General features: G+C 43.7%; 3 protein-coding genes across 11 annotated transcripts; 2 read left to right on the top strand and 1 right to left on the bottom strand.

The window, feature by feature from the left end:
• The first annotated feature begins 116 nt into the window (after window positions 1-116).
• On the top strand, window positions 117-2773 carry LOC117217899 (no mitochondrial derivative). The gene is made up of 6 exons (XM_033465759.2): window positions 117-439; window positions 568-810; window positions 885-1086; window positions 1173-1369; window positions 1448-1623; window positions 1718-2773. The coding sequence occupies exons 1-6, from the start codon at window positions 284-286 to the stop codon at window positions 1863-1865; spliced, it is 1122 nt and encodes a 373-aa protein (XP_033321650.1). The 5' UTR covers window positions 117-283; the 3' UTR covers window positions 1866-2773.
• Window positions 2774-4943: 2170 nt separating this feature from the next.
• Window positions 4944-20835, top strand: Pten (phosphatase and tensin-like protein). 8 transcript variants are annotated; one of them, XM_076525669.1, is made up of 10 exons: window positions 6009-7259; window positions 7334-7550; window positions 7657-7786; window positions 7871-8149; window positions 8232-8377; window positions 8459-8622; window positions 8712-8993; window positions 9093-9279; window positions 14316-14426; window positions 19274-20835. In XM_076525669.1, the coding sequence occupies exons 1-9, from the start codon at window positions 7086-7088 to the stop codon at window positions 14381-14383; spliced, it is 1647 nt and encodes a 548-aa protein (XP_076381784.1). In that variant the 5' UTR covers window positions 6009-7085; the 3' UTR covers window positions 14384-14426; window positions 19274-20835. The 8 variants fall into 8 exon arrangements, with proteins under 8 accessions (XP_033321642.1, XP_033321644.1, XP_076381784.1 ...); XM_033465751.2 differs by lacking the exons at window positions 14316-14426; window positions 19274-20835 and adding an exon at window positions 4944-5568 and having other exon boundaries at window positions 7124-7259; window positions 9093-12974; XM_033465753.2 differs by lacking the exons at window positions 14316-14426; window positions 19274-20835 and adding an exon at window positions 4944-6002 and having other exon boundaries at window positions 7124-7259; window positions 9093-12974.
• On the bottom strand, window positions 20420-23745 carry Mettl14 (methyltransferase like 14). 2 transcript variants are annotated; one of them, XM_033465758.2, is made up of 7 exons: window positions 23648-23744; window positions 23399-23559; window positions 23098-23274; window positions 22115-22432; window positions 21659-22041; window positions 20887-21172; window positions 20420-20789 (listed from the first exon to the last, which is right to left on the bottom strand). In XM_033465758.2, exons 2-6 carry the CDS (start codon window positions 23453-23455, stop codon window positions 20935-20937), a joined length of 1173 nt encoding a protein of 390 aa, XP_033321649.2. In that variant the 5' UTR covers window positions 23456-23559; window positions 23648-23744; the 3' UTR covers window positions 20420-20789; window positions 20887-20934. The 2 variants fall into 2 exon arrangements, with proteins under 2 accessions (XP_033321649.2, XP_033321648.2); XM_033465757.2 differs by having other exon boundaries at window positions 23399-23745.
• Between the last annotated feature and the right edge of the window lie 303 nt (window positions 23746-24048).

The raw sequence follows: 24048 nt of genomic DNA, 5'->3' as shown, positions 1-24048 counted from the left end.
AAGTTAGATTTTGTTGAGAATTTTGTCACGCTTCATTTCAATGATCATGAGGAATCCTGTAACATTGTTTATATCGTACGTATCGCTAATTGGACTGCGCAAACTCCTGTTTTCTTTCTCTCTTCATCCACCGCGACTGTGTCTGTGCTCAACTAGCGATCACGCTAAAAGTTTGAAGAAAGTGTGACCCAGTGGCATGTTAAATTTACGGAGCATTGATTTACGTTTATAGATCGCTGCTATTTAATTTCTAGCCAACGTTTAAATAAATTGAAGTCGAACGATGAACGTCGCGGATGGAATTGGATATTCGAGATCAGAAGTATTCGTACTTGTGGCGAGGGTATCATTTGTTGCTGCTGTTGGCTTTTTTAGCATGAAATGGATAATGAATCATCTTGATCCTACAAATAATGCGAAAAAGAAGGCCAGAAAAAAGGTAATTCGTTCGTTTATATAAATCGTGAGGTTTTTCTTATATAACCTATGCAGCTCTTTCACCGCATATACTAACCTTACTTTACATACTTATTGTTCCAACCAACGTGGTATTGAATATTCTTTCAGGCGCGTGAACAGTTACGGAAGTTGGCCAAAATAGACAATTTGTTGTGGACAGTAGACATGGATCATTTAACAGACTATGAAATGATGATAGCTAATCACATAGTAGACCCTAAAGATATTCGAGTTTCATGGGAAAATATTGCAGGTCTCGAGCATGTGATTCAGGAACTTAAAGAAACAGTTATATTACCCATACAGCGAAAAGAATTGTTTGAAAACTCTCAACTGACCCAAGCGCCAAAGGTATATATTTTATGTTACCCGTAAGAAGCAATTTATTTTTGACATTTTTCTGTGAACACAAATTGTACTTGTAGGGAGTATTATTACACGGGCCTCCTGGATGTGGCAAGACGATGATAGCCAAAGCAACAGCCAAAGAAACGAGAACATGCTTCATTAATTTAGATGTAAGCATTTTAACCGATAAATGGTATGGCGAAAGCCAAAAATTAACCACAGCAGTTTTTTCTCTGGCCGTGAAACTTCAGCCATGCATCATCTTTATCGATGAAATAGGTTTGCTCCAAAAACATTTTCAATGCAGTCTTGTAACACATATGTTTTCGGTCAGAATTTATGATGTTAGTCTTCTTTTTTAACAGACTCATTCTTAAGAGCACGCAATTCACAAGATCACGAAGCAACCGCGATGATGAAGGCACAATTCATGTCTCTGTGGGATGGATTAATCACAGATACATCTTGCACAGTAATAATAATGGGTGCAACTAATAGGCCACAAGATTTGGACAGAGCTATACTCAGGCGTATGCCTGCTACTTTCCATATTCCTTTACCAGTAAATAAAATTTACATATATATGTATCAATTAACAGAGGCAATAAAAACTCTAAAAATAACAACCTCTGTATTTCAGAATGAGCAACAACGAATGCAAGTATTAAAATTAATATTGGATCACGAACCAATAGCCGACAACGTGGATATTCCGCGATTGGCCAAGATGACGGATAGTTTTTCCGGTTCTGATTTGCAAGAACTTTGCAGAAATGCATCTATGTACCGCGTTCGAGATTACCTACGCAATCATCAGTTAATACTCGCATTTATACGATTTATAAATTACGGAACTTTTGTTTGACCGATATTTCTGATTAACTCCCTCTTTTTTTTTTCTTTATTGCAGAGAGGTCAGCTCTAGTACCGATGATGAGGAATATCATGATGCTGTGCGACCAATTACTATGGAAGATCTTCTCACGTCGTATAAAAAAATGAAGACATCTAAACTCCATACGGGTGTCCTCAGTGGAGTGAAACTAGATTTAGATTAAAGTATCGAAAGAGTACCGTTTACCCGTTCATATTGAATTTTTACATTTTTTAAAAAAAAAAACGTAGGAAAATATCATTTTTTAATAAGGCTTCCCTCATGCCACGTTTATACTGCTACTTTCTTCCAATCAAAATGAGATCTAATTATTTCAGTTCATACCAGCAACGTAAACTTGATTGAAGCCGTGGCACGCGGGAAGCTTGTGTAATATGAAGTTATAACTGGTGTTTATTGCAGCTAGAAATTTTTGAAGTAACTAAAAAAAAGAAGTCTTTTTGGCACTTTTGTAAAATCTATTACTTTAAGTGGAAACAAACGAAAGCTTCCACTAACTTCGTTTTGTGACTATAACTTAACACGTAATTTTTTTAGTAATTTAATTTAGTGGATTAGTATTTTAGATAAAATTTTGGTATGCTGGAAATATCAGATTACGTGCGAGTTTTCCTTAAATGCACCTCTGCACGAATTGATATGCGTTTGTATAGTATGTCCTTCGAAATAACGAGATAAACAATATATCTTGTTTATTACTGTGTAAATTCTACCATGCCATTGTTATATTGATGTGTATAAACATAAACATCCATGTTTTGTGAATGTACAGAACTAAGGACATAATCGTATTTCATAACTGACGGGTAACTCCGAGTGTTGTTAAAATGAAACAGTCTCGACTTTTCCTCGCATCTTTCTAATAAATAATAGAAGACCATTTATTTTGAAAATTTGTTTTATGATTTACCTAAACTTGGCAAAGTCAGGAATAATAATTGCACAGGACAATTAAAATCAAACGCTTGAACTAATATAGGGCGACATGAGAGTAGTACAACAAATTAACAACGTGTCCATTTGTGAAGTAATCGAATTAAATTGTTACGAGATGTAACCGTTAAAAATTGATAGTTGTGTAAATAATTTCGATAACCTTATGTGAATAGAATTATAACGATATATGCGACGAAGTGTGATGCGTGAAATCTTGTAACACGAGTTACAAGAGATAGAAATATAATGCTCAGACTACTACATATTAAGACATTATGTCTTATATTGATTAATGTTCAATATAAAAAAATAAAAATAAATATCTTGTAAATACAACATACAGTAATCGAGAGAGAAACATTTGCGTGTTAATAAAAACTAAAGGTACAAGTTTGCGAAAAACTTACCGAACCTGAAGACTATTTTATGTCAAGTCCACGGCGCGTACTTGGATATAGTATAGTATAGTTATAGTATAGTTGAATTTAAGGTAGTTGAAGCAGCATGGCATCCGTGGAAGATAATATTTTACATTTTTCTTAGTAACAATACCATCATTCTGGAATACTAAACACTTGTTGCACATTTATACTACTGCGGTACCCGATCAAAATTCTGCAGACAACAACTCTAGTCAAGTTAACTATATTAGCACTCTAAAGCAGAGCTCTCTTAGCAGCAACTTGATGATTTCTGTAAAAAGATAGATAATTATTATTTAATGTTTTGAAATTATTACTTAACAAAAAATTACTTATAAACTTATTAATTATTTACGTGTCGGTTTCAGTTATCATTATTCGAAAGTTTTTTCATGTGCTTCTTCAAATTTGAGCTCGTTTCGCGGTAAAATGTAGATCGCAAAAAACTATCTCCTAGCAAAAGGGTTAAACTGTCTTCAAAATAACTAATAATTTCACGAACATATGCTGTATATTTGTCACGATAAAGAAATGATTAAAAATTTGCAGTTTCTGAGTTATTGATACAGAAAAAATGATATTTATTGTACTCTTTACGAGTAATACAGTCCTGTAAATGCGTTTCAGAGTTTCGCCAAGTGAGCGCGCTTGTGTCGCTGTTGCATTATCGCGTTTGATCCAATTGGATTGTACTTCACATTGTCATATCTTAGTTCCTTATTTAAACTTTAATGTAAACCATATTAAATTTTAAGACAAGTGTCATATAGTTTGCGTAACATGGAACATTTCTTTTAACAAAAACGACCTTTTATGAAATAACTCCCGATTGAATAGTGACTTTCGAAGCATTAGCGTCACAAATCAAAATAAAGATTGCTTTAAAGGTAAATATACATTTATACCACCGAATAAGAATACTCTTACATTTTTGTATAAATTCAGGGTCTTATCATACCAATTTCTGGAAAACAGTTGTACTGCCTAAAATCGTGATTATCGAGCTAAGTCACTGTCGTATTATATAGAACGATATAACATTCTTTTTCATTTCAGCCGACCGACTTTGTAGAAGCAAAGCCTTCGAATACGCGACAGATACCCACGAAAGAGGAGATCGTTCAAACAGCTGGTAAATATGCAGTTTTAGGCAGCCACCTATAATTTCAATGTTCTTGAAATATGTTGTAAATACTGTAATTCTGAATAACTTTTTTCTATAAAGATTTGGGTTACAGATATAGTAGTTCAAAGAAAAACTCGACTCTTGGAAATTCTCTTATTCTCTACATTTTGCGGACAAACATTAGCAGTGTTACCAACTGTCCAAGTCTTAGTTTAAATTTTTTTGTTTCAGATCTAACCCAAACTCTTAGAGCGTGCTCTAAGCCCACACTTATTTCAATAAAATAGCAAGAATATAATAGTTACTTTGTTTCGGACCCGTTATAACATTCATCCGAAGCCTTAGGTCTGAGTTAGATCTCGAACGCGAAATACAATTTAAAACATCCCTTTTAAGATGAACCTCTACGTACTCGAATTTCTGATCTGATCGAATCCCTATCTTTTTAAAATTGGTTTCGCGTATATCTTACAAACCAAAGGATATCGCCTATCATATCTTGTACGTATAGGACAGAGTTGTGCAGAATGATGACCTTGACAACATGTTGTCAAGGTCATTGAAATCGGAGGATGGTTCCCACGTACCGTGTATTTACCAAAATGCTTCAATTATGCAAGAAAAAGTTGCATCGATTGCAGAATTCGAGGGGAAAGAAGTTTAATCCTTGTGATTCGGCGCGAACAATCGGTAAGTAGGAAGAAAAAGCGGAAAAATATGGGGGAAAACGAGGGAACGCATGCGCAAAGAAAAGGATACTGACGGAGCAGCGTCTCAGTAGCTGCGAAAGTTTCCGGGAATGAAACTTCTAGGAGAACAAAGCCTCCGCAGGGCTCTGTCGTACCCCTCTTCCTTCTTTTGACCGGTGAGCTACGGCCGTAAAGTCTGAGGCACACCGTGAACAGATCAAGAGAATAGAGAAGTACATACATACAATATTTTCCGGGGACCGGAGGTGAACGTCGTCGACTGAACGACGACAGAAAGAAGCGCAATCGAGAAAGAGAGAAAGAGAGAGAGAGAGAGAGAGAGAGAGCGGTACGAACGCGTCATTGTGAATGGCGCTCCTAGTGATAAAGGTGGCTGCGGAACACTTTCGATTTCGTATCGGATGAAAATTGTGCTCGAAATGGATGTTACAATGAGTACCACCGTTCATTAATCAAATGCGGAGCGGCTTTCACCGATTTGACCGATCGGTGCTCGTTCCGTGTCAGCTATTTGACGAAGAAATGCGAGCGAACACGAAAAGAAGAACGACGGCAGCAGCCGGATTCCGGTACGATCATCCGTAAAATCCAGCATAGAGAGCATCGTGGCGTTCGTTCGCAGAGTGGACTGTTCTCTGCAACACCTGCGGTGCATGATTCTATGCATTGTTGGTGAGTGTGCGTATCGCGTACGCGTATGTACCTATATACCTGCGAGCTACGCTTCTACCTACGTTATCAAACCAAGGGAGTAACGTAGGGATTGCTGTTGTTTTTTTGGTCCTCTCCCGAGAGCGCGTACGTGAAATCTCTTCTTTACTCGCGCGATAGGACACGGGACAAGCCTGTCGAGTTATTACTTTGACACGATCACACGATTCTACCACGGGAACGTGATCGTACTGTGAATGGAGGTCCGCTGTCGAGTTTGCACGAGAGTATTCGTCCCGAAGTGTTTGAAACTTAGCCGATCCCGAAACAACCTCGACAAAACGAACTCGAAGAGTTCACTGAGATCTCCTCTCTTCTGGATGTTATTATTATTTCTTAGAAATTCACCGTAACTGGGAGTGCCGCCGAACTGCACAGTTGAACATGCTCCAAAAGTACTGCTCCGAATTTTACGTTACACGCAAGGAACGATTGCTTCTTTACGTTACAAATGTAATATGGTGTCTCGAACGATTAGTTTGAATGGTTCGTGGAGATTCGCCGCGAATCTCGGTCGTATTCGCGATTAAAGAAGACCGCGGACGGTGGATCAGTGGAACTGGCATGAAAATGTGGTGTTAAGTGGCCTCTGTGGTATACTGCTAACGGTGCTTAACCTAACTTTTCCTCGACGCTTCTACACGGCGTTTTCTTGCGAGTAATGTTCTTTCGATAATCTGCTTCAAACTGAGAGAACACCGAACTGGGAAACTTGTTGTATACTTTCCCCCCCGTTGTTTTTCTTCTTTCACGTCTCCGCCACGATTATTTCGCACCGTTTGTAATATATGTTTTTATCAGTGTCGGAAGTCTCGAGTACGATAGTACCTTTGTAAAATACTGAACGTGGTAACTGGCACGCTTTTCATTCGAATCGTATTGATAAACGGCGGAAGGATTGATTCAACAGTATTTCTGTAAACGCATTTTTAACGGCGTCCTGTTCTACGTTTACGTTCAAATCGAAATCTATACATTTATTTTCATTTTTTTCCCTTCACCTTGATCATGATTCTCTTGCCACCTGCCAGTATCTATGTACAATTTATTATTTGTTGTAGAAATACACCTAGAGTCTATTATTGTTCGTGATTGCGTTTTAGATGTGACACTGTCGCCAATATCCTCTTGTTTTAGTTTGGTGTAGGCAGTCTTGATATTTAGTAATCGTCATGTTCTTTTGAAGCAACCAGGTTAAACAATGTAGGAAGATATTCTACCTTGCTTAATTCTACAAGTTCCATGGAAAATTATAACGATCGGTTGCTAAATGCAAGCATATTTATAGCATTTGTTCGTACGTTGTGATGTGTAGTGTGTTCAGACCCAACCAAGATTGATTTGTGTGTATTGTACACGTTAGTAGTTACGTGGAACTGGTGATTGCCATGGTGATACTAATGCCGAACTATAATCTAGTGGCAAATTATCGAACAGAAAAAAGAAAGGCTCGATGAAATGGATAATATAAGGCACACATGCTCTGGGAATTGATGGGTGTATGCTTTTCCTGCAGGAGACCTACAGGCAGCAGGCTAAATAATAAAATCTCAGAGCATATCTCAGCACCAGTAACATCCCTCCATGTTTGTCTGGAGGAACAAAGAGGACCAGAACTGGGCTCTTGTGACGCCTCGGCTCGTAAGCCACAGGTAGATCGAATTATTCTAGCTATATTCTATGCAAATCATTGGAGAATAATAAATCAACACGTTGTTCTCTTCAGGCTAAAAAATTATTTGAAAAGCAGGAAGTACAAAAAAGGTGTAGTGAAGAAGAAGCGGAGACTGAATTCTTTAGACTCGAGGCAGAAGATTTGAAACAGAGTCATTCGAGCATGGCAAATACTATTAGTAATATGAAGATGACCAACCGCATCAAAGGACTTGTCAGCAAACGTCGTAAACGGTTTACAGAGGATGGTTTTGATCTTGATCTCACATGTATCCTTTTTATTGGCCAATATTGTTGGCGTAAGTCGACTATTTGGAACGCGTAGCGTACGCTGTTTTATTTATGTATTCCTTAATTATTTTCTGTCGACTATAGATATCAGGGATAACTTGATTGCAATGGGTTTCCCTGCTGAAAAATTAGAAGGGGTCTATAGAAATCACATCGACGATGTTGTTAAATTGCTGGAATATAGACACAAAGATCATTATAAAATTTACAATCTGTAAGTTTTGAGCATCGACGTTACGTTTCCTCAATCGCTCCATTCAAAAGGAGTAATCGATAATGATTGAAAATTAATTTTTAGCTGTTCGGAAAGGTCGTACGACTGTAAGAAGTTCAAACAACGGGTAGCTACTTACGCATTCGATGATCATAATCCACCGATGTTGGATCAAATAAAACCGTTCTGCGAAGATGTGCACCAATGGCTTTCCGAGCACCAAGAAAACGTAGCTGTAGTTCACTGTAAAGCAGGCAAAGGTCGAACAGGCGTCATGGTTTGTTGTTACCTTCTTCACACCAAACAATTTCCCACAGCCACAGAAGCTCTTAATTATTATGGAACTATAAGGACGCACGATAGGTAACTATTTACAAAATGTCTTGCGAGCGTTGCCAACTAACAGGCTCATTTCGTTCTTTGTTTCATTTCGTTATCCGTACAGGAAGGGGGTAACGATACCTTCTCAGAGAAGGTACGTCGATTATTATGCCACTCTTGTTAAGGAGGGATTGAATTATCAACCGGTTAAATTGTTGTTGCGGAAGATAGAACTAGATCCAGCGCCTATATTTCACGGAGGTCAGGGATGTAAGTGAAAACGGCCCGTAAATAAACAAGAAAAAAGCACGATGTAGGATGACGTGATAACATGAAGCATTGTGTTTTCAGATTTGCATTGCGTAATATCCGAGTCGAAGAAGAGGATATTTAGTTCTGACATAGTAGAAGTACGAAAAGGAATAGCGACTGTCTGTATCCCCTTGAAGCATAGCGTCGCGTTGACGGGGGACATACGAGTAGATTTTTTTAATAGGCCAAAAATGAAGCGAAAGGTAATCAAAGCTTCTGTTTGTTAAAACGATTCGCAGTCGTAGCACCCTATCAGAATCACAATCTAGCGATCCCTTTGTCTGATCCGCAGGAGAAATTGTTTCATTTCTGGTTCAATACGTTCTTTGTGCGCGACTGCTTCACACCGGAATACGATAACGGAGAGTTACCGATCGATCGATCGACAAGGGCATTGAGCTGCGACGGTACAACCATGGAATTGCCGATGGTGATGTCGCATATGAAGCCTAGAGCAGGATCACTGGCTAGCCTCGGACCTATGCCACCTACGTTGTTTCTGAGCATAGACAAATGGGGCTTGGACGACGCACACAAGGACAAACATCACAAAGCGTACAGTGCGGACTTTAAGGTAGGTGTTCACCGAAGACTCGGCGAAATAATGGGAGTACGATCGGTCGCAGAGCGCCCTGGATTCGCAGTTTTATTTCTCGGCAATCGAATGTTGCAGGTTAGCTTATTTATGCAGCGAGTGGGCGGTAGTATGTCGCAAACTGTGCCAGCAACGGCAAACAGAACCGGGGAGGGTATACAAATAGGGATGGGAGGACAAGAAACTCCCAGCGAGTCGAGCGAAGCGGACAGCAGTGAATGCGACACGACCGGGGATACGACCGGAGATGAAGATGGGGAATCTGGTGAGTCCTCTGCATCTCTGGTGATGAATCACCATCCCCTTACACATAGCAGTAGCCGTACACACGTTAGTACCCACCAAAGAGCTAGTCTCAGAGAAACTGCAAAAGGTTTGCTCCCGCGAGGGGAGAAAAGTAGAAGTAGTCACCGACAGAGCACTAGTAACGTCAAATGTTCTTCGGCACTCGTACGTTCAGCTACTTTAGACACATAGTGAATAGCAACTTATTACGTATGTATGTATGTATGTATGTATGTATGTATGTATCTAAGTATGTATGTATGTATATATACACACGTTTCGTTTAAAAGCTTTGTACTTAACAGTTACTTTCAGTTCTCTGAACTGGCATTCAAGCTTTACCAAGTTCACAACAAACGATGGAATCCACTTTGTACTATTTAGCTTTTTTGTTTATGCCAGCATGAAATGCCAAGTATACGACCACTTGATACGCATCGATTTTACATGAAATCGTTCAGTACACCGAACAACGTTGTAGCCCGTGGATCGATACGGATCGATGTCGCTCGAGGAACTAGCTCTTTTTCTCAAACGAAAATCCAGCGTCGATCGGGGCGAATCTTTCGGTGGATGCTTTCGCGTCCCCTTTGACGGGACGGTTTCCGGTCCCGAGAGATTTCACAAATTGTATATACCGTGGCGCGAGGGACGGCCGAGGACACACGGCTCTCGCCCCACGTTTTCTGTCCAACAGGAAATTTTTCGAATACACATACACGGTCGAGATCGGGTCGATTGGTTTTAACTCGAAGGGCGTCGACCTAAAGGCTCGCACACGGCCCACACATTTTCGTATTGACGCGTCATATCTCGCGATTAAAGATTCCATTCAATGTTCCGAACGAAACAGACGGCCGAGAACCGCGGTCCAGCCGAGACATTGCATGTTTCTTTAGTAGCGTGTGTTGCCAGAAGTTTATTTATTCTTTGCTAAACGATAAGTACGCTAGAATTCAACTGCTTACGAGTTTCGTACGGAAGTTAATTCGGGCAACGACTAGACACGTAATCTTTACTTTTTACGGTTTATTTACTTCTCGGTAGAATCTTCCAAGTATTTCGCATCGTTGATCGTTCAGCGTTCAATTGTCCGTAACCGAGCAGTCGAAAAACGTTGTACACGTTAAACGATATTAGATAAGGGAGTTATTTAGCAGAGATCGAGGATGTATCGAGTTTTGCGGAAACGCAATTTTATACTATTAATGACGTACTATGTACGAGCTAAGTATTCGGTTTGGAAGTTATGCGAGCAAACAACCAGTCTGCGGAAACCGACGCGATCATTTTTGTTAGAGCTACCGTGCTCGATCGCGCCAGCGAATAGAGAAGACAAAACACAAGTCGAGCGTATGCTATTATATTCCGATCATTCATTCGTTCATTCGTTCACACGTTCATTCGTTCATTTCGGAAACGCCGGAGCTGACTTCCGCGGTTATTCGACGACGTGTCCACGAACGGTCGTCGTCGACGAACCTTGTAAGATAAATAATGTTCACGTGCGCAGAAAATTTCATTGTTCCCCCGATCGTCCCCACGGAAGTCGCGGTGAAATATTAGCAGGCTGTGCAATTTTCGAATCTTTTTATTCCCCGATGTGTCCGTTCCATTGTGATTACTTTCTTTTTGTACGGTCGTCAAAGGTGCAGTTCGTTTCGAATAAAACTATCGCGCCGCGAAAAAAAAAGAGAAAGAAAAACAAATTGTCGATGATCGCGAGCGAACAGGCAAGCTAGATCTTTCCCCCCTCGTTGTTCTCTCCAAGTTTCCTCCGTCGGAATTTTCCTAGATAAGAACGCGGAAACCGCGCCGACCGACCGAATTTCCACGGATCGCACGCGCGCGCGCGCGGACGGAGATCGTCGCCGTAAAATTCCGTTTTAAAGAAGCGGTCTTAAAACTGACATTTTTCGGTTCCCAAACGATCGAAACGCGATTGTACGCGTGTCGCAGTCCGTGGAAATCGGTCTCGGAGCGGATCTCGTCTCGAAGAAGCTTTTCTTTTGTTCATCGGTTCGCCGTTTCTCCGACAGTATTTATTGCGTATCTTTGCACGCGTGCGACTACCAAATCTTTCTTTTCTGTACGCGGACATCGCGTGTCGCGACGAAGTTCTCATCGCGATCGGACAGTTGTGTCCGTCTTTCGTATCACATATTCTGTCGCATCCCCGAGCGAGCACACACCGATCCGCATTTTTATATTCGCCGTTATAAATCCCCCTCCCCCTCTCCACCTAGCTTCACAAAATTTCCGAATCTTCGGCGGGGACGTTCCTGCTGTCGGAGGACTTTCATAGGATATTTAAAGATTAGCGCGAGAGAAGAATCGAACACGATGCTTGTCGTTCTTTTTTTCCTTTTTTTTTTGTAAATACACGGCGAACGTCGATACCGTGTTAAAACGACTGGATATGAGCCGTTTATTTTGAAAGTGGCATAAGTCACTTTTTCAAAAAAATCGAGTTAATGGTAACACTAATTACAATTGAACGGTATCTTATCATTTTTAAAAAAAAAGTGACTTATGCCACTTTAAAAATAAACGGCTCATATACCGGTGTCTTGTTTTCGCGCGTACTCGTCGGAAACCGTGTCGCGTGGCTTCAGTTCCGTCTCGAATCTTTTTACCTTCATTTTAGAATCGCGCGTAGCGTTTGTACCACGCGCTCGCAATAGTTTTCCTCGTTTCCAACGAACAGTGCACGCGTATGGTGAACCGCAAAACGAGCGTACCCCAACCCTCTCGCCCCCTTTATCTGGTTGATGATAAAGACAATACGAACCACACTGTCTCTCGTATATCTTTCGTTAAACTCCCCTTCTTCCCCCCCATCGCCCCGCCCCCAACCCCCACCACCAAGACCCCACCACCGGTTTAGAAGTTATACGTCGAACGGATATTCGAACGCGCCTGTACACGTTTTTAATTTTATTCTTGAGTTTTCTCATATCGTTGCATGTTAATAGTTGATACTCGTAGTTTTGCAAGTTTTTATAACGTCTGAAATATGTAAAACTGATACCGCACACACCATCTCTATCTTGTATTGTGAAATGATTACTTTGTGATACTATTATATTATATATATATATATATATATATATATATATATATATATATATATATTCTTCTCATTATTAAGTGTACCGTTGTTATACATTTATTCTTATCGATTATTATTATTATTATTATTATTATTATTATTATTATTATTATTATTATTAGTAATTACTACTATTACCGCTACTACTGTCGCTATTTACCACTATTATTACTATTATTACCACCACCACCACCAACAACACCACCATCAACACCACTGTTACTATTACAATTACTGTCGATATGTTCATTATTGCAAACGCTGATGCTGTGGTTGCAACAACAGTACCACTTGTAGAGACATTTTCGATATTATCGTCTATATATTATTATTAATTTTATTATTATTATTATTAATTTTATTATTATTATTACCATCACCATCATCAAACGTCATCATCACCATCATCATTATTATTATTATAATTATTATTACTATTATTATTATTATTAATAATATTATTATTGTCGCTAATAAAATGTTAGCGGTTTCTAAACGTAGCTTTATGTTATGAACATATTCCTGTAACATAGATTTTAATACATACACGTTATAACAGTAAAGTTGCACATCCGTGTGGTTCCGATTCTCTGTAAAAGATAAGTTTCTTCTCTCGCGGCATCCGTTTCGAAATTTCATGGAACGTGTGTATTTCTGTACGCATCGGCCCCGAGTCGGCGGGGATCGATCGATTCGCCGAGGAAACAATTCCGTTCGGTTCTATCAGCCATTCGGAGAGACACCCGTGATATACTTTATTCGCGATGGTCGCGTATATCGTCCGATCTTGCCATTTTCTCTCGCGAACCCGTAGAGGCGTATGCATTCTTCTTTTCCTGTTATCTTGCATGCGGGAATGCGTCGGCATAATGCAACCGAACACGCACACCGTTAACGTGTGTCGAAACTCGTATGCTCGTTCGTGTAACTGTATACGGTGGGGCCCGGAGAGACGCATAGTACACTCTCGAATCATAATTTCGATTGGTAAACACCTTTTGGGAACATTTTTGACCTCGGTAACATTGTTAAATCAAAGCAAATTAATTTCACGAAATTACAGTTGAAAAGATAAAATGTATGCGACGCTGAATATACTCTTACGATCTTCTTACATTTTACAGTTCCTAGAAACATTTGGTACATGATGTACCAACGATCGTACGAACGCTTTTCCCTGCCACGCCAAAATCCCGCAAAACTTCGTAAATCCAAGCGATTTTGTATCAAATTCAAATCGCGCGACATCGACTACGTTTTCAATATTTTTGAAAATATTTTTGGACTTTAGAATGTATTCAATATTTTTGGAAAGATGCGGCGGTCGAAGCGTTGAACAGTTCCCGAGGTAATTTCAAGTAACTTTTTCCTTTGCGAAAATGCAATCCGAGACTTCGTTCACGAGTTATCAGCGAAAAACAGTGACCAATCAGAGGCGAGCTCGACTGGCGCGTGGCGGCGGAGTCAATCAGCGGAACTTGGCCGTTCGCGCGCCCGTTGGCTCGACCGCCTCGCGACAACTGATCTCGCCTCTGATTGGGCCACCGTTTTTCGTTGATAACTCGTAAACGAAGCCGCGGATTGCATTTTCGCCGAGGAAAAAGTTACTTCAAATCGGCTCAGGAATCCAAAAATATCGAACAATTCTAAAATCCATAAAGTCGATGTCGTGCAATTTCAATATTCGCCGATGAAGCGAACCTGACAGAAAATCGTGCTCAGAGAAACTGATACAGCCAGACGCGATTACACGAGCAAAAAAAAAGAAGAGATCGAAATTGCTTCATCCTCCGCCGCACCGTACACACGTTGCTCCACCGTAGAACGTAGCAAACCCCGTACTAAGAGTATACCTGTACGATAACTGACCAATTGTGTCTGTGTGTCTGTCTGTTCACCCCTAGTGGACATGGACCAACGAGTCGGCCGGTACCGCCTTCTCTCGAACGGAGGAACGATAGATGTTTTGTGAGTTCATCGCCAGTCATCCATTCATGGGAACACCACCTTTCTACGTTGGTACCACGCGAATTTTCATTTTCCAAGCTCGACTCTGCACGTCGCTAAGCTCGATCGGAGTTATTCACCGGACGACGCATAGAACGCCGGGGGTGGGGCGCCCCGCTCCCCCCTTCGTGCGAACAAACGCGGGGGTGCCACGAACCAACCGATCGTCTCGGAAGCCCGAGCACTCTTTCACCCTTTCTTTCCGAGTTTCGCGCCCGTTTCCGTTCCCTCTCCGTCATCCCTGGCACGCTGCAGTTTCACACACACACACGCACGCGCGCGCACACACACATATACACGCGGACACTCGAATCACAGCGGCGAATCCGCGACTTCGCTCAACCTTTGCCCCCGAAGCTCGAAAACATCATCAAAACCCCAGAGGGTTTCGAATCGATTCGCGACGTTCTCCAACGAACATCGAACAGAACTTTTTAGCGGTTGACCGAACGCGAACGAAATCGGCAATGCGAAAGAGCATCGCGTCCAAAGAACGGTTATTCAAAACTCTTCGTGCTCGAAGCCGAATTACCGCAAAATTTCAAACAGTTGTTCCGATCGGTCCAAACAGTTTTTCCATTTTCCATGACATTTAAGTGCATTTTACGCGTACGAAATTGAATACCGCGACAGTCGCCGTGCAAACAAATTTGATCGATAAAATTATTTCGAGACGCGACGTAACAATCTTTAACGGCGCCACGGGGTCGCCGCTCGAGCGCAAAGGGTTCGTTTCTCGAAGTCGCCGTTCGAGTGCAAAGGGTTAAGCGAATTCGTTGAGAACCTCTCCCACTGGTCGTTAGTTCTCCCGTCAGAGAGATCATTCGACCGCGGCAAAAAAAATTCTCCCGAATTCTCCGTCAGCTTGCAAACAATACCGAGCAATTTGGGAAGAGGAGATATATTTTATTATATTTTTAGATTATTTTTATATTCTCATATTCGAGAGCGGCTCGTTTTTTCACAGTCGCCGATCGTCGACGATTATTATAAGAACGAGGCGCGATGCTCGAACGAATCTCCCCTTCCCAAATTCTCCATTTCGGTTTACGAAGCCTGTTCACGCTTCCACCGCCAATTCCGGCGACCTCGAAAACATTGTTAAATCAAAGCAAATTAATTTCATGAAATTACAGTTGAAAAGATAAGATGTATGCGACGCTGAATATACCCTTTCGATTTTTTTAAATTTTACAGTTCCGACAAACATTTGGTACATTGAACATATTAGTGCAAAAAGACAGTGAACGTATGAACGCTTTTCGCTGCCACGCCAAAATCTCGCAAAACTTCGTAAATCCATGCGATTTTGTTTCAAATTCGAATCGCGCGACATCGACTACGTTTTCAATACTTTTGGAAATATTTTTGCACTTTAGAATGTATTCAATATTTTTGGAAAGATGCGGCGGTCGAAGTGTTGAACAGTTCCCGAGGTAATTTCAAGTAACTTTCTCCTCGGCGAAAATGCAATTCGAGGCTTCGTTCACGAGTTATCAGCGAAAAACGGTGACCAATCAGAGGCGAGCACGACTGGCGCGTGGCGTCGGAGCCAATCAGCGGAACTGTACTGTTCGCGCGCCCGTTGGCTCGGCCGCCTCGCGACAACTGATCTCGCCTCTGATTGGGCCACCGTTTTTCGTTGATAACTCGTAAACGAAGCCGCGGATTGCATTTTCGCCAAGGAAAAAGTTACTTCAAATCGGCTCAGGAATCCAAAAATAAATAAGTAACATTTTCCTCGGCGAAAATGCAATGTTTCCTCGCTCGAGCGAGGCTCGAACGAATCTCCTCCTCCCAAATTTTCCGTCTCGGTTTCCAAGCTGTCGGACAATTAGGGAGAAAATCGTTGCACCGGTCGGACGCGTTCCACGTAACTTCGTATTCCCCGGCGACGAAGAGGAGGCAGATTGCTCGCGTCCAATCGCAGGACGATAGCAACCGTCGGGTGCAGAGTCGCGTCGTGCCGGAAGAGGAAAAGGTATTTTCGCAGCGTCGACGTTTCTCGCTCGCCGGAAGACCACGGATTATACCGTCCGCGCAGCAATCCGGAACGCGATCGGCGGATTATAAATAGCAGCGATATCGCGCGCCCGGCGAAGGAGTCGCGGATCGTAGGATTTCTGAAATCTATCGACCGTCGAGTGGGACCGGTTTCGCGCTGATAACGGTCCCCGGCGCGTATCGACGCGGCTGTTCGAAGATATCGATCGAGCCGCCGCGTTTTCCGCTCCATGTTCGCGGTTAAATAAGTTATGTTCGCCAGCCGCCGCCGCCGGTAGGTAAACGCGTCCAGCGGATTGTAAATCGGCGTCGGGGTTAATGCGTTCTGCGTTTTTCCGTTAGAAGATTCCGTGCTCGTTGTAACCGAGGCCGATTCGTCGAACGAATAAAAACGAAAAGATTCGTCTCTCGCGGTCGGAGACGCGTCCGATTTTCTCGCGAACGTTTCGCGTCGTTCCGACGGAACGGCTGGTCCGCCGGGCGGAAAACGGGACGCGGAGGACGCGCCGCGGAGACCGCTTTTCCTCGCGAGGCACGGAGGAGAACGATCCGATCGTGGACGCCGCGGAGAGCGCGAGAACGCGCGAAGTTCCTAGGATCGCCGAAAGCGACGGAGGAGGACGAGAAAGAGGAAAGACGCGAAAGCGCGTGATCGCGGAAAGTGAGTGCTCGCCGAGTCGGCCACAACCGGAGCGAAAGCGTTCTCTTGTAACATATGTATGTAAAATGAGCGTAACGCGCGCTCGCGCGGGGGGAATGTATCGCGGAGCGAGCGGATTCGCGACGAGCGAGCAAAGCCGAGTCGCGCGAGCCGCGTCCCGCGGGGACGCCGAGGTGCGGCGGCGTTTCCTCCGCGGCAACGCGGCGGCCCTCCTTCCTAGTTCAAGTGAATCTTCGACTAAAACAAGGGACAGACCGAAAGCTTATTTTTTGTAAGGAACCGCGCGCGCGTCCCGAACGATCAACGATCGATCGGAGATAGTGGTTTTCGCGAACGAGGAATTTTAGTCACAGGACAGCGTAGCGAACCGGCCGCAAAGAAAGTGTATTTTACCAGCACCGCCCCGTCCCGTCCCGCTCCGCTTCGCCTTTATCGCTTTTATCGCTTTGCCTCGCCTCGCTCTGCCCCGCAATACTAAATCCTTACCGAAAAGAGTATGTGTGTGTCAGTGTGTGTGTGTGAGAGAGAGAGAGGATCATCGTCGTCGTCGTCGTCATCTCCCGGAAGCGGAAACGAGAGTCGAAGGTATATCGTTTCGCGACGCGAACGGTATTTGTTCGCTCGAGCGGCTTTTTTCGAGCGCGCACTCGTCGCTCGCGAACGTAATCTTCCCAGCGTAATTGTATGGATTTCATTAGAATTAGTTCACCGTACGATTAAACACGTTAGCCCGCGATCAAGCGCAGAAATGTCGGCGGTACCGTCGCGAGGAACGCATTGCCACGAAGATTCGAGTTCTGTTGGACGAAACCCGCGTGCTTCGCACGTTCGGCTGTTCCCCGTTGTCCGAGCAATCTCTGTGTGTGTGTGTATGTGTGCATGTGCGCGCGTGTATATATATACATACTTCTCGAAAAAAAAATATATATATATATACATCTTGGAAAAATATATGTATATATATGTTTGTGTGTGTACATATATGTATATGTATATATTTTGAAAAAATATATGTATATATATACGTGTATATATACATCTTGAAAAAAAAAGATACATATATACATATATATGTGTGTGCATCGTCGAGGAACGCGATCGCGAAGGGAAGCCAACGGGCGAAACAGTCGGCGATTCGAAGAGAGAAGCAGAGGAGAAAGAAGCGGACGAAGAAGCGGAGGAAAGAGGAGAAAGGCTCGCGCGAGGCGAGCGAGATAGTTTCGCAATTAGGATGGGGCAGCGAATCGGATTACGAACAACAACCCGAACACGGATTAGTAAATTTACCTCGTTCAACCCCGCCCCCCTCCCCCTCTGTTCTTTTATTAATCGAATTAGCGCCGCGATCCGCCCAGCGATCGTTGCGGTTTCCCTTCGTTCGTTTTGTCACCTGCCGAAACCTAAACGCAGGGTAAAAAACTTACCGATACACGTTTCTTTCTTACCCTCGAACCTGGAACCCCACCCCCTCCCCCTCCGCCCACACCCCTAAAACGATAATAGCATGCGTGCGCGTGATCACTGTTTAGTCCGCGCAGCAGACACGTGTACGCCTCTCGAATGTATTTTTTCTCTCGTACGGAGTTCACGGATACCGTTTTATAAGTGACACCTTTTAAGATTAACTTTTATATGTTTCATGCGGAATGTTCAAAAGAAAGAAAGAAAAAAAAAAGAATATAAATAAGATGCATTATTTTTCTCTGTGATATTGTATGCGAGAGCAACGAAACTTGTCCCCCAAAGACATACTCGAACCCCCCCACCCCACCCGACTCTAACCCCCACCCGTTTCTCTCTGAATCTTTCCTACATTTTCTCGAGTTTGAACGTCGAGCATCGGAGAACTTTTCGGCTTGCGTGTGTATGTGTGTTTCCTTTCTTCGTTTTTGTTTTATTTTCTCTTTGACTCCCGCGTGGACCGCCGTTCGTCGCGCGAGAGAAACAAAGGAGAGAGAGAGAGAGAGAGAGAGAAGGAAAGGTGAGAACGCGGGGAGAGAGAGAGAGAGACTAATTTTGCCCATACCTGGTATCAGCACGCTCGCTCGCTGCTCACACTCTCCTCCCTCCCGCCCACGCATCGTTTGCGCACGCCGCAATCGAGCACTCTCACCCCCCAACCCCCTACGCCCCTTATACCTAATTGCGGATGAAAATTTGTCTGGAGACTGACGCTGACTCTGCTTACAGGGGAGTCGACGTATTTGTGACTTTGAAACTAGCTCCGGCGGGGACCGATCCATCCGAGCTAAACTCCTTTCAGAAACCGTCCACCTGACAGCACGTACACGATATCGATCGGGCGTAGCCAACGAATTCAGCCTGCGTCTCTGCCAGTCCATCGCCTACACACCTTTATTAACCGCCGCATTGCCCCTCGGTTCGCTGCAATTCACGGAACAGTTTCCCCGAACCTCGTTGCGCTGCGTTTTTCACATTTTTTATCTTCTAATTATGATTGTCGTTTGTAAGAGAAACGAACCGGACGCGACCCCCCGATCGTCCGCGCCCACCCCCTTCAAACGACAATTCGTTGTTTCGCTCTCGACGATGATCACAATGTACCCGCGCGCGCGTTGCCGATTTGCCATTTCATTTATCGATTTCTAGACGATCGTCTTCGACCCCTCTCGAATGGACTCTCGTTGTCCCCACCCTCTACACCCCCGCCCGACGATCAATGTATCGCGCGATTGATTTTACTTTATCGAGACTCCGACCGCACGCGGTCGTTACACGTCGTGGATTTTATACGAAGAACGGAGATCGTGTCGCGCTCGACCCGATCCGACGTCGGCTTTCGTTTCGCAATTTTTATCAGATGATTCGTTTTAAAAGCGCGGGACAGAAGAGCGGTTCTTTTTAAACACTTCGATTGTACACGCGCCGAAAAAAAAAACGGTGTCTCGGAACACATTTCTGTTCGACGAAGCGATAACTCGCCGCGCGTCCGGTAGCCTCACCGGGACCAACGAATCTGCTTTTTTTTTTTTATTTAAGTTTGTCTCGAGTCCTCATTCGGTGGAAATTTTGTCGACGTTGTCATTCGCAAGAAAAAAAAAGAAAAGAAGAAAAAAGAAAAACGTTTCAATTTTCTCAACGAACAAAGTACAAAGTAACAAGAACGGATCTCAAGCGTTTGCCTTTTGATAAGAGTAGAAAGAATATATTTAAGATGTTTTGTACGATCGATATCGAGACAGAGTGAAAGAGAACGAGAGAGAAAGTGAGTGAGAGAAAGAGAGAGAGAGAGAGAGAGAGAGAGAGAAAGAAAGGTTTTACTAGTTGTACGCGATACACGCCCGTTCGATGGTAGTCGCTGACGAGAATGGACTCTTCGATTCGATTGGTTTATTGGAAACACTTTGTATAGTTTCTGCGTTACAAAATATTGTAGGGCACGAGTCGTATCGTATGCCAAAGTATTGCGTTGCGTTACGTCTTGTTCACGGAGCTCGATCGTGCGCGTCCGTTTTCTCTGCTCGCGAACTTTGTTGTCGCGCGCAAAAAGTGATCGATCGGTGTTCGCATTATGTTCGTTCGCACCGACTCTTGCGCGACCGTTTTCCGGGCCGTTCCGTTCCCGGATCGGCCCCTGGTCTCGAACGACGCGAACGCGAAGGTGCGCGGCGAATCGGACGATTTCCGGATCCTCAAATACTCGGCGGAGCACGGCGGTATCCTCGAAAGGAAGCGGCGTTACAACCTGTAAAGCAACAGATATCGTACAATACAAGAAAAAGTACAACTTCTTTTTTATGGTAGAATCGAACCGCAACAAAGGGAGAGGTTTCTTTTCGCACCTTGATCAGTCTGCTCGCTGCACGTGGCCGGTCTAACCGACGCGCGTTTTACCTTCCTCTGCCCCGTCCACGGCTGAATCCGCCTCTCCCTCGACCGGCGACCTTGCCCTTCGGCGGCGGAGACTTTGGTCTGAGGGCCTCGATGCGTTCCGTGCAGCCTGTCGTGATCTGGCCGTTCGCGAAGTAACTGGTGTACAGATCCGCGTTGAAGTTTGTGTTGGTCAGTTCCGGTCCGACGGTCAGCCATCCAGGCCGAATGGTGGTGTCGCGGCCAAACAGGTGCAACCTGAGCAATGAACAATGTACGATGTACTTTTAAACGGCCCAGTAATGGTCCGGCGACTTATTTCACAGTTTCGGACCACCTTATTGTTGATAATTCACTGAGAGAATCGCCGAGTTATAAGGACAGTGGTTAATAGAAGACTCAAGAAAATGGAACACCCCTACGGCGACCAATAATCGGATGATTCAACGCAATCGCCAGCCATCTATTGAGTACCGCTCACTCTCAACGAAGACAGCGATCGAGTTAGAACATTGTCACGAAACCCCTCAAAGTCGGAGTAGCGACCAGCGTCCCTTGTTATAATCAATTTTTGCTGATATAAGTACTAACCCTCTATAATAATATGCAACTTCGAAGTCGCGATCGTCGTGGACGGTCTTAGTTCACTTTCTCGCAAAGATACTGTATACCTTTTAGTTGGACTTGAGAAAAATTCTGTTACAGAGGGTTAAAGTCGACGCGGAATTCGCCGTAGAGCCTTACCGTCGCCTGCCGAGGCAGAAGTGCTCGATTATGTGAAAGATTTCGACAGGTTTCTCTATGGAGCCGTATTCAGGCTCTTCCGATATGATCAAGTCAATGTCCACGTTCGCATGGATAAAGTCCCCATCTGTGGATCGTCGAACTGTTCCCTTGATTCCCATCAGACAGTGTTCCTTGGTCCTCTGGAGCACGGCTTTGCTGTCCAAGTTCTTGCTGTGACCTGGATTGTCGATGTTGGTGCGAATCCAACAGATGTCTTCGCACCGTCTGAAGCCCCACTTGCGGAGACAGAAGCGTCCCATGTCCAGGCCGTCGCTGCTACCGCACCAGAGAAACACGAAGCTCCGATTCGCCGCCACTTCACCGATATCCAGCTCCATGATCTGTGAAAACGGTTATTCATCAATTTTCATAGAAGCTATTTTTTAAGCAAGACCTTTCTTTGATTCACCGCACCTGATCCCAATTCCACAGCTGAACGTTGGTCGCGCCACACGTGCGCTGATACTCCTCCAGCGGGGGTTCGATCAGTATCACGTCGAATTTGCAGTTGAGCTCTTTCAGATTGTACGAGAGCAAGTCTGTTTTCAGGTACATCGGCGGAGTCGCGGTTTCTGATATTAGGTCATCCTTCAATTTGATCAGCTCGCGCAACTTCGGGTATTCTTCGAACCTATCCGCAAGGCCCACGTCTCGGATGAAGTTTTGTGGCCGCTGACCCGTGTCGATGAAGTGTTGACAATAGTCGTTGTGAGGATTCGACGACTGTGTGCCCTGAATTCAATTTTTACGCCTTACTAACCGCATCGATTCAAGTCCAGCACTGTATCGCAAGAACGTCGGTTTTAACCTTTTAGGTACGGCTGAATTCTGCGCGAGGCTATTTCTCTGGACGGCAGAGTCTGATACTGTATATACAGGATGTCCCAAAAATGTCTCGCAATCCGAGAGTGACGCGTTCCTCGGGTCATTTGAAGCAACTTTTTCCTTTACAAAAATGTTCTCCGAGGCACCGTGAACGAGTTATTAACGAAAAACAGTGACCAATGAGAGGCGAGCTCGGCTGGCGCGAGGCGACCGAGCCAAGGAGCGGAACTGGGCTTCGCGCGCTGGTTGGCTGGGCCGCCACGCGTCAGCCGTACTCGATTCTTATTGGCCACTGTTTTTCGTTGATAACTCGTTAACGATGCCTCGGAGAACATTTTTGTAAAGGAAAAAGTTGCTTCAAATGATCCGAGGAACCCGCCATTTCCGGATTCCGATACATTTTTGGGTCACTCTGTAGACTGTTGTAAATCGATGCGAAAACAAAAGAAGTGTGAAACAATGCGTATGAAGACGATTATTTGATTCAAACGATGAGCGAGTGAGCTACTAGAACAAGCCACTATAGTGGCGTGTCGTGCCTGAAAGGTTAATTAAAATTGTGGATATATAACCTTGAGAAACGTCGAAGAGTCTTTATAAACGATCTCGTCCGTCGGAGCTGCGTCGTTCTTTGAATCTTTCCCGCCATTCACGGACCTCTCGGACACCGATTTCCCCCGTTTCCTCTGCGACTCGTCGACGTCTGTGCCCAAAATCTGACGTAACTCGTCGACGCTCGAGACACCAAGCTGCAAAAGAGAAATAATGTCGAATAATTTTGAAAATTTCCACTGCACACCGCTGCTCCAAGGAGGAAGTGGGAACCATAACCTCGTAAACGTCGCGCACGAAATAGCGATTCCTTTTGCTCACCGTTTGCGCCAGAAGCTTCTTGCGCTTTTGCGATCGCTCGCGAAGAGTTTGAAGCATTGTTTCTGTACAGGGAAACCAGCTGACAGATTCATCTATCGCGAGGATTCATTGGTGTTTGACTCGATTTGGGATGATCGGTAAGTACGTCTTATATTCTTGGCCTGTGCAAGGGTTTCGTTACACACTGACGCCTCTTTGAAAACGTTTATCGAGCACAATATTTATTCGCACAGAATGGCAGCAACATACGTTCGATGCAGTAGCTTCCTTTTTCCTAGAGTTTCAGCACAGTTATACACTCGGATAAAATACAACCATTTTTTGTGACAACTGGCGTCGCTTCTGGTGAAATTTTGAACTACAGTTCAGGGATCGCGTTCAGCGCCAAAACACGTAGCAGCAAAACGCTGAAACCGTTCTCGAAAATAGCAGACGTAAATAGTTCTATATTTTTACCGTACGAATTCTGTTAATCGTCTATTTTAACGATAATTTCAAACAATCAAGCTTTGTCCATTTATAAACATAGTTTAGAATTATATAATAATATAATATATAATATTATATAATTATATAATAATATATATATATAAATTAATAAATCTTCGGTGACAACAAAGGCGAGAGCTTCAGTTCGCAATACTTAGATC

Source organism: Megalopta genalis, chromosome 1 (genome assembly GCF_051020955.1).
Source record: "Megalopta genalis isolate 19385.01 chromosome 1, iyMegGena1_principal, whole genome shotgun sequence".
NCBI classification, from domain to species: Eukaryota; Metazoa; Arthropoda; class Insecta; order Hymenoptera; family Halictidae; genus Megalopta; species Megalopta genalis.
Note: the sequence above shows the minus strand (reverse complement) of the source record. Positions and strands in the feature narration are given on the sequence as shown.

Coding starts and splice junctions, on each gene's coding strand:
- LOC117217899 (XM_033465759.2), top strand. CDS start 284: ATGAACGTCGCGGATGGAATTGGATATTCGAGATCAGAAGTATTCGTA. Junction 1,370..1,447: donor CTTTCCATATTCCTTTACCA/GTAAATAAAATT, acceptor TCTGTATTTCAG/AATGAGCAACAACGAATGCA. Junction 1,624..1,717: donor GATTACCTACGCAATCATCA/GTTAATACTCGC, acceptor TCTTTATTGCAG/AGAGGTCAGCTCTAGTACCG.
- Pten (XM_033465750.2), top strand. CDS start 7,086: ATGCTCTGGGAATTGATGGGTGTATGCTTTTCCTGCAGGAGACCTACA. Junction 8,378..8,458: donor ATTTCACGGAGGTCAGGGAT/GTAAGTGAAAAC, acceptor TTGTGTTTTCAG/ATTTGCATTGCGTAATATCC. Junction 8,623..8,711: donor GGCCAAAAATGAAGCGAAAG/GTAATCAAAGCT, acceptor TCTGATCCGCAG/GAGAAATTGTTTCATTTCTG.
- Mettl14 (XM_033465757.2), bottom strand. CDS start 23,455: ATGCTTCAAACTCTTCGCGAGCGATCGCAAAAGCGCAAGAAGCTTCTG. Junction 22,042..22,114: donor AGCTGTGGAATTGGGATCAG/GTGCGGTGAATC, acceptor CCGTTTTCACAG/ATCATGGAGCTGGATATCGG. Junction 21,173..21,658: donor TTCTGCCTCGGCAGGCGACG/GTAAGGCTCTAC, acceptor TTCATTGCTCAG/GTTGCACCTGTTTGGCCGCG.